The sequence below is a fragment of the Uranotaenia lowii genome, chromosome 1 (genome assembly GCF_029784155.1).
Source record: "Uranotaenia lowii strain MFRU-FL chromosome 1, ASM2978415v1, whole genome shotgun sequence".
NCBI lineage: Eukaryota > Metazoa > Arthropoda > Insecta > Diptera > Culicidae > Uranotaenia > Uranotaenia lowii.
The window spans coordinates 200,596,133-200,610,017 of NC_073691.1; the positions used below are offsets into that span (position 1 = coordinate 200,596,133).

A 13,885-nucleotide genomic window follows, 5' to 3' on the forward strand; every position below is an offset into this window, starting at 1 on the left:
TCTTCATGCTTCACTCCGGCCTTATCGGTGCAGGTATAGCAGGTGAGTTTATCTTTTTCGCCTGAAAGGAAAACATGTTATTTACTGGTAATCATACTGTCTTTATTTCGCAGGTCGTATTGTGAATGTTTTTAACCACCTATGAATCTTTGCTGTATAAATGTGCTGTTTTGTTTATAAACTGAAGATAAAAAATAACATAGGATAGTTAAGAGATAAAACATCCTAAGGGATGAAAATCTCGAAAAAATTACACAGGATTCCAGGAGGACATTCCAGGTAAACAGATATTTGCTATTCTTCCGAATATGTCTTCTTGGGTTATTAGTTATTAGAACTTAGACACATTGACAGATCAGATCTACGGTCAAGTCTAAGTGGGTTGTATGCCGCATTCTTCATCGCTCCAATCCGCTCAAGAGGGGTTGAATCAATTCAGAGTTTCAATTCAATATTGAAGGTTTGACTGCCTAAAACTTTTTTCGGGTGCATAAACAAAATTCTACTGGGATTTTTTTTTCCGAAGGTGATGGAATGTTTTAGGAAGCAATGAGATATCGAAGAAAGAAAGAACATAATCCGTAATTATAATGGATTTTTCGAAAATGATACAACGGCTGACCGACGGGACCTAAACCTATAATTTCCGTTTCAGTACAACGGCGCGTTAGCCAGTTACACCACGGTGAACGTGACGGAATAGGCTCCTGTATGTGTAATGCGTACCAGTCGAGATCATCGGTCAAATGCTGGATCTTCTATCGATACACTCTTGCATGTGTTCTTGCCCACTATTGAGCTCTCTCTGTTGTTTATTTCTCTATCACCAACCACCCATCGACTCGGGTCGGGATTCTAGCCGAGCGCGCACATGGTCGTTTAAGTGAAAAACCGGATTTTTCAATCAATCAACCGTCAAAGTTGTTTCAGTCAGATTAAAAAGTTGACATAATAATGCCTTGTTGAGCCCTGTTTTTGCTTTCACATGAAAGTCGACAGAAACTATTGTTCTCATTTTTCCTCCCGTCCTCCCAACTTTTCATCATTCGAATGCTAAATACAGCCTAATTGTATTGAATAACGAAAAGAAAATTGAAATATTGTATAAACATCAAGACTTAGTCTGTTTAAGGCCGTCCCCACTTACCCCAGGTAAAGTCTAAACTCAAAGTTTTAAAGTTTTGAAAATCCTGTCTTTTTAAAGGTATGCGATAGATTTACAAGCTTATTCAACATTCTGCATTAAATGCTTGAAAAATTATGTATGACCCTGGTGTAGCTTATCTAAAAGTTAATCCAGAAAATTTGAATTTAAATCCAGAAAATTCTCTCCATACGTGCTGAAGCTGACGGCCACTGTTATCGACACGCTCTGAGATTTCGCCGCACATTCAAAACTTATCGAATTGATTTGGTGATTGGTTTTGGTGATCAACACTGACTGTATGAAAATAGAAATATCTCATTTACCTTTGGTGCAGTTAGTCCAATCACGCCCCTGGAATTCCTGCAGCACTTTGGTCACATCTTCGTTATTGCCCAGTGCGTAAACATCGTCGTTGTTGGAGGCCGAAGTTTGCTGCTGGCGGGTTGATGCTGGTGGTTGACGAAGTTTCTGACTTTTAGAAGCGGACTCTCCAGTTGATGTTGGTGGGAAAAATTGAGTGTAAAAATTGTAATAACCATCGGCATCCTGTTGAACAGCAGGGCTGGTTTGATCGCTTCGCCGCTGAGCGCTGATGGGTACTGCAGTAGTGGTGGTGGTTGCTGGAGTAGCTCTTTGTCTGTTAGAACGGATATCGATCACTGGTTGATGCCGATAACCTCCACCTGTGGTCCTCAGAGTGGTGGGACCACCTGGTCTAGTGTGAATGACAGATTTTGGGGTAGGCACTACCCTTGTTCTAATTTGAGGTTTAGGAGTACTGATTATGGCTTCTTTTTCGGATTTCTCATCGTAAGTTTCTGTATCATCGGCATTACGATCAGCTTCATGCGTAGGATCTTCAACGGCGTCCTCGGTATCATCGTCGTCTTTTTCTTGATCTTTGCTGTTATAATTTTTCTGTTTTACATAAGCAAACTTCTTATGATGAGGAACAGTTGCATAGGAGCAAGACTCAGAAGTTGTGTCTGTAGCGGGATCTCGACACGCGTGACAAATCATGCCGTTCTCTTCGTAGGATTTACAGTTTTTGGGATCTTTGGCAAGTTGTCGACTTTGGGCTTCTGATTCCTGCTTAATCCGTTCATAATCCGCTGATGGAGAATAATCGAAACGATATTCAAAACTGGCACCATCTTCCTTAGAATCATCCTTCTTCCGTTGCTTTTCATGATCGGAAAAGTGTTTCTTTACAAAACGTTCATAACGATCGGAGTAATCATCTACACTACCATCACCTTCACTTTTTTCTTCCTCACTTCCAGCTTCTTCGTCCTCTTCAGCATCTTCCGAATCATCGGCACCACGATCTTGTTCTTCGCTGGAAGATGTTTTCCTCTTATGCCTAGTGGCAACCTGAACGTCTTCAGGATTCACGTAGCCACCCAGTTTGGTCAGACGGGGTGCCGCCGCGATCAAGTCTAGGCTACCCAGATTAAAATCCGAAGGGAAGTAATCATGGTTATTGAATGACTTCTCGTAAGTACCAAAAAACTCGGGATCTTCCTCCCCAAAATCGAAAGATCTAAAATCCACTTCGCTAGAGACGGCCTTAGATTGAGGAAGGAAACTTATCAACGCGATTGTTAAACACAACAGTTCTTGCAATGCCATGATGTTCTTTTGATTCGTAGGTAAAATTTTATTCAAATAACTCAAATACCAACTGTCATTATTGAAAAGCAACAGTCAACTAAATTATCTAGCCTTATACAGATGTTCTTATATAGCGAAAGACCACATTTCACTAGCAAACGGTGAAAACACAAGTGACAATAGTAGATCAACACCTTCCAATGAAATCACTCGCTAAACCTATTGAATAATATCGATCAGTAATACCAGCGCTGCTATGCCAAATGTCTTTATTGCATCGCACGAGTCCGCTTTGACCCAAGTATACCTAAGCACAGGGGAGTAGTTCAACGGCTTCTAAGCGTAAAATAAGCGTGACACGCGACAACGGCCACGCTTCGATAGCAAATGCAGATCGGCCGCACTTTTCACACGAGCAATGCTCTCGGTAGTTATCGTTGCGTGCACAACTGGGTCTGATATTGCATACGCTTGAGGAAATGAATAAAAGTAGAGGCGGAAAGTATACGCCTCAGAAACTGATCGATTGGAAAAACTCTTAGTTTGGTATTTTGGTTACTGATTGCACATCAGTACTTTTGTCAATCAACAATTGACTCTGAAAAAAATAAAGTAACTGCATAGAGACGAATGGCATTTGTGATGCTTGATTGTCACACTTTGCCACTGAAGGCTGTGCAGATTTTGTATTTTTTTTGTAGGTACCTGCATTTAGAGGAGCAGCGAAACGGGTCATGTCAAATTCCGACAACCGACCATATATATTTTGTAGATTGGTCAAAACAACTGACCTGTGCAAAATTTAAGTTCAGTTTTTTACCGGAAAAAATCATCTAAAGGGGCAACCAAAAGAAATCGAAAAAGTTGAAATTTTCATTTTGATGCCAAATGACTTAGAAATGACATGAAACGTCGTGATTTGGTGTTATCTCGAAAACCAATGTTTCTCTTTCGTTTTTTTTTTTCAGAAATCTTAGCTAGGCCTATAGGCCTATACCCGCAAAGACTCCCATATGTATATTTTTACAGAATGCTTTGAATTTGCTCCTTTAATTTACGTTTATTTTACAAATATTCATACAATGTGTGCAACAAAATAAGCATTCATTGAAATAACGAAAGTTAGACTAGATAAAACAGTACAGTCAGAAATAACAATTTCGATAATTTTTACAAGCTAAGTTCCTAATGGGTAAATTCCATCAGACTGTTTTTTAGTTTCGCATGAGGCTTATTGAATTCTTCGTTGTAAATCATGGAAAATAGTCAGCTAAAAAGCCATATTTTTTTAGGTTTTTGTCATGCTGTTATTTGTTGCTTGGACTTTCATAAAATATATGAACCAAAATACGCGTACCTGGTAGCACACGCGTAGGTCGTATTATATTGATTTTTCTCATTAAATATTTGCAGCCAAGATGCTTCGCTTTTTCTGATTCAGCATTAATTTAATTTGTAGATATATTGTAGATTGTCTACAATACGAAAAACTTTCCAACAGATGAAGGTAAAGGTTGTTTCATTTTATTTTAGACCTACTCAATTCTTACGATAAACTTACTTTATCTTTATCTAAACTGCCGCTGCCGGCAAGTCTGTCCCATATGCAAAAACAACGAACCGAGAAAAACGGCTTTAAAGATTTTTATAAACTTTCATGGATTTCTCGGTTGAAACTTTACCTTTTCTATTTCTTTCTTCACAGATATTAAGATAATCGTTACAGAATTTCGTCCAATGTTTTTTTGCTTTGGAAGTTGTTGATGCAGAGGAGAAAATAATGATGGGACAGCCTTGCGAGTATATTTCGCATGCGCATTACCCGCAATGTACCCGCAAAGCTGTCCCATATTTGGCTTTTCTTTTGTCAGTTTATCATTTTATTCTCTCTATCTGCGCTGTATTATTCACTTTACTGGTTGTTTACTGATGAAAATATGTTTAAAATGATTTTATAACATATTTAGATAAAGATTACGTAAGTTTATCTTAAGAATTGAGTAGGTCTAAAATAAAATCAATATCAACGTTCCATGAATGAAACAACCTGTACCTTCATCTTTTGGAAAGTTTCTCTGTCGATTATCTTTTAGAAAGACTATAAATACCAACAAATTAAATTAATGCTGAATCAGAAACAGCAAAGCATCTTGCCTGCAAATATATAATGAGAAAAATCAATACAATATGACTTACGCGTGTGTTACCAGGTACGCGTATTTTGGTTCATAGATTTTATGGAAGTCCAAGCAGCAAGAAACAGCATGACAAAAATCTAAAAAATATTGCTTTGAAGCTGACTACTTTCCATGTTTTACAACGAACAATTCAATAAGCCTCATGCAAGATAAAAAAAAACAATTGTGCGGAATTTATCCATTAGGCAAATCATAGCTTGTAAAAATTATGGAAATTGTTATTTTTGACTTTACTGTACTGTTTTATCTAGTCTAACTTTCGTAATTTCAATGAATGCTTATTTTGTCGCACACGTTGTATGAGTATTTGTAAAATTAACGTTAATTAGAGGAGCAATTTTGAAGCGTTCTGTAAAAATAGACATACGGGACAGCTTTGCGGGTATATTTCATATGGGACAGACATGACTTGGTATTTTTTTCATATATGTTGAGAACAAAGTTATGAAAGTTTTTAGTCTAAATTGAAGAACTAACTGTATTTGAACGATTTTTGAGATAAACTGAAATATGACGAAAATGCAAATGGGACAGTCTTGCGAATAGCGGCAGTAAATATGTCAGAAACATGATTTCAAACTTATTTTTATCAGTAAACAACCAGTAAACTGAATAATACACCGCAGATAGAGAGAATCAAATGATCAACTGACAACATCAGGAAAGCCAAATATGGGACAGCCTTGCGGGTACATTTAATACGCATGCGAAATATACTCGCAAGGCTGTCTCATCATTATTTTCTCCTCAGCATCAACAACTTCCAAAGCAAAAATACATTGGACGAAATTCTACAACAATTATCTTAATATCTGTGAAGAAATAAGGCCGGAACAAATTTCAAATCCTTCTTTTGTCACTCAGAGTTGGAACATCGCGAGGGGGGGGGGGGGGCAATAAAAAATAATGCGAAAAACAAATAAATTGGAATAAATTGCACAAAATCTTGCATGCAAAAAATTGCATTCTATATCATTGCACAAAACCTAAAAAATAATGAAATTTTTCATTGAAAAATTCAATAAAATCAAGAATACACATGGTGAAATTACTTCCATCTTCCAAAATTTCTATTTTGGTCTTGTAATCTTTCGGGTACTTGAATTTTTTTATCAAAATTTCCATAAAATACATAAAACTTTATTTATTTCCCCCTTCGGGTTTTTGGAAATTTTGAAGGGGGGGGGGGGAGACAAAAGAAGAAATTGATATTTGTTCCAGCCTAAATAGAAAAGGTAAAGTTTCAACCGAGAAATCCACGTAAGTTTATAAAAATCTTTAAAGCCGTTTTTCTCGGTTCGTTGTTTTTGCATATGGGACAGACTTGCCGGCAGCGGCAGATTACAAATAGATAAAAATTATGCGAATTTAAATTATGCGAAAATAAAAATTTATTGAGTATTATTCAATATAATTTTAAATTTAAATTAATATTATATTGAATAATATGAATATTATTCAATATTCTTGAATAAAGAGGGACTCAGGATGGTTTGAAGGGTCTTTATTCTACGAAGTGTGGTTTGTAACTAAAGTAAAAGTGAAAAGTTTTCACTGACAACTAACGGTTGTTTGATATCTTGATTGCTTTGATTTCACCCCCTCTCAATCCGTTAGTCCTAGCATGGATCGCAGCTCTTGAAAACGGGTTGCTTCCAAAGCTTTGGTGAACAAGTCGGCCAACTGGTCTTGTGTTCCAATGGCTTCCGAGTTTTCGTCAAGTTGATATTTCAGAGAAAGTTGGGGCGTTCCTCGTAAATATCGGACGATCCGCTTCAGGGCCTGCCAATGGCTCTCCGTAGGATTCTGCTGGAAACGTCCCATGTATCCTACCGGAAAGCAGATGTCCGGTCGTACACATAGCATGGTATACATAATGCTGCCTAACAGCTCTCGATACGGTTCCTTCGTGGTTGGACCTTCACGGCTCAGTTGTAGTCCTTTCTCCATGGGTATTTTGCAAGCATTGCAGTCGGCCATACCAAATCGCTGCAACAACTTCCTTACCTGAGCTTCCTGTGATAGTGACAGACATCCTGCATTTTGCTCGTAGGTTAACTTTATTCCGAGAAAATGGCAAGCTTCACCGCAGTCAGTCATTTCGAACATTGCTGATAATTTTTTCTTGAGTTTTTGGATTGTGTGGAGTTTCGGGAAGCAAATGATTCCAATATTTTCAATACGTAGGATGTATTAAAATATTTCTGTAAAATTTACAATTATTCAGAATAGTGTTAAAACTAGGTATGAAATTGCTTACGTTTACTGCTCCTTATAGTTGAACTCCTCCACTCGACTTTCACCTAAAGTGTTTAGTGCCCAGAAACGCTTGTTAAACTGGTACCTTGATCGTATGATCGTTCTATTGAGGTTAACCTCTATTGCTGTTCTTTATGTTCCCGGGCTGCTAATTATCGGAACTATGTTATACAATTAATGTAAAACTGAACTGCGATTTTAACGGCAAAAAAAGTGTCTCTAAAGATGAATATTATTTTGCAAAATTCTGAAATGGCGCAAAACTTCTAATTCTAAGCTCATATTTCATCAACTTTTTAATCTTATTATTATTATTTATATACTGAATTTTCGAACATCGTTTTCTATGACGTTTGTAGACATCGAAATACCATCGGACTGCTGTTGAGTTTACGCTGAGATGAGACGTGTCGACTTAAAGTCGTGACACTCCCCCTCAAGTATGCCATCTCAATGGCTTACTTCTCCTTTACGTCTAACATCTAGCGAATTGAACTGCAGGCATCTCATTTCCGTTGTTTCCACCGAATTCCGTACGATAATTTCGTCGGTGAAACTATCCACATTTTCTGAAATGCTGCACCGCCGTCATCCACAATTGAGGTCGGTTTTTATTGACTTGATTCTTCAGAAACAAGAATTTTCCGAACGATACCTCGAAGTGCTTCCAAAGGCTTATCCTTTGCCATCACTAACTGTGTTCCTCGGTCATTGGATGTTTGAATTGGTAGCCTCCTCCAACCCAGAGTGTAACAGATTGACACAAGTGTATTTGTGGTCTGAAAAGTCATTTCACCACCCCATCGCCTTTTGGTTTTCTGTTTAACTACATCATAAACGTCTGATCCATCAAATGTAGAACATCTTATGAACGGCAAAAGTCTTGCAATGGAAGGATTGCTCATTGAAACACTACAAGACATTGGCTTTGGATCGGTCAAAATTGTAATACATGCTATCGACGAATAACTTTCCATCATTATGCGATGGTTATCTCTTATCGATGGTGCATCGTGTATTTTTGAATGCCATTGCATGCTAGGAATAACAAGTAGGAGTACAATGAGTATCAGTAACTTGCTGTTGAGTACATAGAATTTGTCAAATCCCCTAAGAGAGTGTTTTCCAAAACGACTGTTTTTTGCGCGAGTAATTGCTTTCATTATTGTTTCAGAAAACCGATCTTGTTTTGACTCAGCTAGCGGCTCAGAAGAATTAAGATTACAAATGGAAAGAAAATCCTGCGTTTCTGCTTGTAGTAAATCAGTTTTGTGTTGAGATTGACACTTGTGAATTTCGTGATATCCGGTGAAGTTAATATTAGACGTTCCACTGCCTCCATAAACAAGCCAGCCAAGGGGTGTTTTCACCCCGACTGGTTCGTGCATTTTTCCTTTACGACCTCTGAATGCGAAACCAAGATTAGCATTATTAATCCCAATGAGAATTTGTGGTTGAACATCACTGTAGGATTCCGCTGGAATACCTCGTAAATGTTTGTATCTCTTATTCATTTCGTCCATGTCTAAAGATTGCTGGAAAAGATTAAGGTTTTCGACAGTATGAACCTCATTCAATGGAAATTTTCGCTGATGATCACCAGTTCCTGAAATTCCCATCGAAACATTTTGTGAATTTGATTCTGTCCTGGTTTCGCTATTGGTCCAACGTAAACATAATGGTTCATCTTTACCTTTCACCCCAAGCTCAGATGCAAGTGTTGATTCGATCAGAGTTAATGAAGAACCATCATCCAAAAAGGCATACGTGGCCACATTTTTTTTAGGGCCGTACAAGGTCACGGGGACTACTCTAAAAAGTGCCTCATTCTTGGAATAGTGATGCAAAAAACACTCGCGCGAAGAAGGATTTGAAGTATTTTGTGCTTCAGAGGCTGCTGTGTGATTACCCTCAAAGTTATGCAACAATGCATGATGTTTATAGGAGCATCCATCTTCACCACAAATTTTCTGAGACCTACACGGAGTTGTGTGATTTCGTAGGCATATTTTGCAAAGCTTAAACTCGTTCACAGCTGACACACGAGCTTTATAGCTGAGAGCTTTAAAATGCTTACATTTTTCTACGTTGAAACAATTGCCTCTGCAGATTCTGCAAAGTGTCTCGGAGAACTGCCGTTTAGCTGGGGATTTGTCTTCATATTCGGTGTGTGGACTGTTCCTGAGTTTGATAGTGTGCGGTTCATTTAATGATAGCTTTGCAATTGGCGAGACTGTCTCAGCAAGTTCATATAACCAATTTGAGAACGTAAATATTGTCACTTGAGTGATCGTGCGCCTATGCTTAAGCCATTCGACTTGGTACGATGTTGGAAGTTTTCCAACTAGTTCGTGCAAAAGAGAAACATCGTAGGTGAATTCATTTAATTCACACGCTTCAATCGTTGCACATAGATTTTTGACCGTAAGTGCGAATTCAACGATGGTGTCAAGCTGATTTGCTTGAGGAGACGAAGAGTTCCGAATTTTGGTAACCAGGTTGAAAATTATAACTTCCGGATTTCCGAACAACATTCTTAGTGTGGAAATAATGGTTGGTACGTTGGCGGGATGCATCAGCATACAACGAACTGCTTCATGCGCTTTGCCTCGTAAACACTGTTGGAGTCGAATAAGGTTCTCGTCTTGCGTATATCCACACATGTTAGTAGTTGTGTGGAAAGTTGAGATGAATAAAGGCCACTCTTCTGCAACTCCGCTAAAAAAGGGTAACTCGCGAGAAGCTGCCTGACGTGCTGCGACTTGACTGCTAGAAAGATCATGTGGACTGTCTGAGTCTCTCTGAGACACTTGGATGTAAGCCTTCCGCGGGGTAGATCGATGTGGTGGAATGAAAGGGTCATCTCTCATCGGTTGCACTATCGGACAGTTGGTGCGTTCTAGTTCGTTGGGTAATGAACCTCTTGGAAGTTGTTGGCGATCCAGTGTGTGAACGTCAGCAAACTGGTTCGGATTAGCGGCATCAGGTCGTCTTCTGGATTTATTCAATTGCAGCTGTCCTGGCTTTCCTGCATCAGTCAACCACTGATCTACCTTGTTCTGTGATTTGTTCAACGGTGGCGCCCCATCGTCTGATATTTGGGAAGAATCACTGGCCATTTCTTGGAGCAGCTCGAAACGTTTGTTGAGATTGTCCATCTTACGCCTATGTTCTTCTTCTTCCAGTCGCTGTATCTCCTCCAACCTTTGTAGTTCCAGATCTGCTCGGCGATAAACTGCAGATTGTGTGGATCTTGGAGCTCGATGATAGATTTGTTGATCAGTTGGCCCTTCGCGAATTAGATTAGGATCCGCCTCTGGCATTTCAGCTGTGTTTTCCATGGGCACGGTGATTACTTTAGCAAATGCTCCGGTTGCAGAAACAGATGTATTATGTGGAATCGACGATGTAGGGTAAACAGTTTGGGATTCTATTATTGGAACACAACTTTCTGAGCTAGCAAAGGTTTTTGAACAATCCACTATAGTACACAGCATAGACCGATTGACCGATAAACTAGCGATGGGGGGAATGACTATTTCTGATAGATTCGATATTGGTGCATTCATGGGGGTTAATTTTCCGAGCGATACGAATTCGCTCGTTGTAAGTGGGGGATTAGTTTTTCCGATTGCGTCGCAGTGAGAATGCACTGTGACACCTTGTAAGTCATCTTGCGGTATGGCCAATGATACAGTTTTAGGAACGTGAATGACACTTACATCATCTTTGCAACACTCGGCACAGCTCCATGGTTGGTCTGCAACCTCCTGTGTTACTCCTGCACAATGGAAATGGTACCATGATTCGCAGCAATCGCACTGCAACATCTGGTCGGTGTCTTGATTGGAGCAGGTTTTACACCGGTTAGCAGACTTTGGTGTCATCTTCTTGGTGGTCACTCCACTCTTTAGGGTAGCGGTCGATTTCGTAGTCCTACGCATCTTGGACTAAACAAATATTTTAATGTGGAGTTTCGGGAAGCAAATGATTCCAATATTTTCAATACGTAGGATGTATTAAAATATTTCTGTAAAATTTACAATTATTCAGAATAGTGTTAAAACTAGGTATGAAATTGCTTACGTTTACTGCTCCTTATAGTTGAACTCCTCCACTCGACTTTCACCTAAAGTGTTTAGTGCCCAGAAACGCTTGTTAAACTGGTACCTTGATCGTATGATCGTTCTATTGAGGTTAACCTCTATTGCTGTTCTTTATGTTCCCGGGCTGCTAATTATCGGAACTATGTTATACAATTAATGTAAAACTGAACTGCGATTTTAACGGCAAAAAAAGTGTCTCTAAAGATGAATATTATTTTGCAAAATTCTGAAATGGCGCAAAACTTCTAATTCTAAGCTCATATTTCATCAACTTTTTAATCTTATTATTATTATTTATATACTGAATTTTCGAACATCGTTTTCTATCACGTTTGTAGACATCGAAATACCATCGGACTGCTGTTGAGTTTACGCTGAGATGAGACGTGTCGACTTAAAGTCGTGACAGATTGACACCAACTTCCTTCCGGCAATCAGCAGGTCGTCGACATACAAAATAATGTACAGCTCATCTTCTTTCTTGTACCTCACGTATAGGCAATAGTCGTGGCGTGATCTAACGAATCCCAGCTTCAGTAGTTGTCCGTTGAATTTTTCATTCCAGCAGCGTGGTGATTGCTTCAGCCCGTACAACGATTTTTGGAGTTTGCAAACCATGTTCCGTGGAGCCACAACACCATCTGGTACAGCCATGTAGATGTCCTCACGCAGATCTCCATGCAGGAACGCCGTTTTAACGTCCATTTGGTGGAATTTGAACCTGTAGCGCACTCCAACCGCCAAAACCGTTCGAATCGTCGTGAGCTTGGCCACCGGCGCATACGTCTCTTCGTAGTCCACTCCGGGGCGTTGCAGGTACCCTTTTACCACGAGGCGTGCCTTGTATCGTACTGCTTGGCCGTTTTCGTTCTCTTTCATTCGGAAGACCCACTTTGACCTCAGTGGTTTCACATGCGATGGACAAGTTTCGAGCCTCCACACACGGTTGGCATCCATGGATTTCAGTTCGTCCTCCACAGCACGCAGCCATTCCTCACGGTCGTCTCTGGTCGCGACATCTTTGAAGGTTTCCGGAACGTCTGTAATGTTCGAGCCGACAGAATTTGCACTAAACCCAGTAAAGAAGTCGAGAAACTTACCGGGGAGCTTGCGCTCCCGTTCGCTGCGCCTCAGCAACGCTTGGCCTCCGGCCTCGAGCTGTTCTAATTGCGAAGGGAGCGCTCCGGTATCGTCAGTCTCGTCGGAAAGTCCATCTTCATCAGTCCGGAAAAATTGACACCAATGCCTGCAGTCAATTTCTTCACCGACATTAAGTTGTCGCGTAGCTCTGGAACGTAGAGGACCTCCTTCATGTTGATGGGAAACTGCTTGTTGCTTTCGCCGTTGATCGCTCCAGCCTTACGAGCGACAATCGATTCTCCATCCTTAGCCACGTTGATGATGATCGGTTCAGTCAAATTTCGGATCTTCGAAAAAACGTGCTTTGTATTGCTGATCCACTCTTTTTTTCTATTTCTGCGATAGCTGATTTGGGCTCCCGTAGGGTACCACTGTAAAAAAAATTACAGTATTCAAGAAAAAAATGAGCATTGTTCTACATAAGGATTATTTATCGACTGAAATTAAATCGGATGAACAAGCGGAAAACATTTAAAGATGATTTAATAAAAAGTTGTCAAACAAACATGTATACCAAATATTATTATCGGATTATCTATTGTTTATAAAACAAAAAATTGTGTTTGCCTTGAGCTTGGTCAATCAGCGGTCAAAATCACGGAAAAATGAATAATAAAAAAAAACTGTTTGCGATGGGGTCAATCAGCGGACAAATTCACGAAAAAAAAAAACCTGTAGTTGTTTAAATAAGTTTAGAGTTCGACGACACGGTAGCGATCATTCATTGAATGTTGGATTTCGTGCTATGTTTTGCAGTCGGAGTTATCCGTATAAAGTTTAACTGAAAAGCGGTTAGCGTGTAGAAAACCGACAGATTTTATACTGATTTGACAGATCGCACAAGTTTCGCAGTTATGAGTGTGCAGTCCAATTTTTTGCGATGCGAATGGTATTATTTCCTATAATAGATCATTATCCGTACACAACTCCTTTTTTTAACTTCTCATATACGATTTGTTACATTTTAACGACAGCATAATTGAATTCGACCAGCATATAAAGTATCAAAGACGCATTTATCGCATCAAAAATCTTCGTCATGCCAAATTCGTTAATTCTCACTCAGGCTATGGAAAAATGTGTTTTCAATAGTGTTCAATATTTTTTGTTTTGTCTGGGATTTTAACGCTCGTAATTAATTCAATCTCAATGAATACTAAGAATAATAATATTTCATTCCGATGACTTCATGTTTTGTCCTCTCTTGCAAAATAATGATTTGAAGATTGATTCAAGAATTTACTTCTTAACTTTTCAATGAAATTAGTGAGTAAGAGTGAATTTTTTAACTGTGTTTACTGCTCCGGCTAGCCTACCGCACGGAAGGCTACCGTCGCTCGATTAGAAATTTTCCCAGTAACCGCAATATTAACTAAATGATCGCTTGACCCCGAATCGAGCTTGAAGATCAACTTGCCGCC

The 13,885-nt window shown here is 39.3% G+C and overlaps 1 protein-coding gene across 1 annotated transcript; it reads right to left on the reverse strand.

Annotated features, from left to right (window-relative positions):
* Positions 1–2: 2 nt before the first annotated feature.
* On the reverse strand, positions 3–3,677 carry LOC129738293 (uncharacterized; the record flags this gene model as incomplete). The annotated part of the gene is made up of 2 exons (XM_055729476.1): positions 1,471–3,677; positions 3–61 (listed from the first exon to the last, which is right to left on the reverse strand). Coding segments are annotated over exons 1-2 (1,368 nt in total), but the record flags the coding sequence as incomplete, so codon positions are not given.
* Between the last annotated feature and the right edge of the window lie 10,208 nt (positions 3,678–13,885).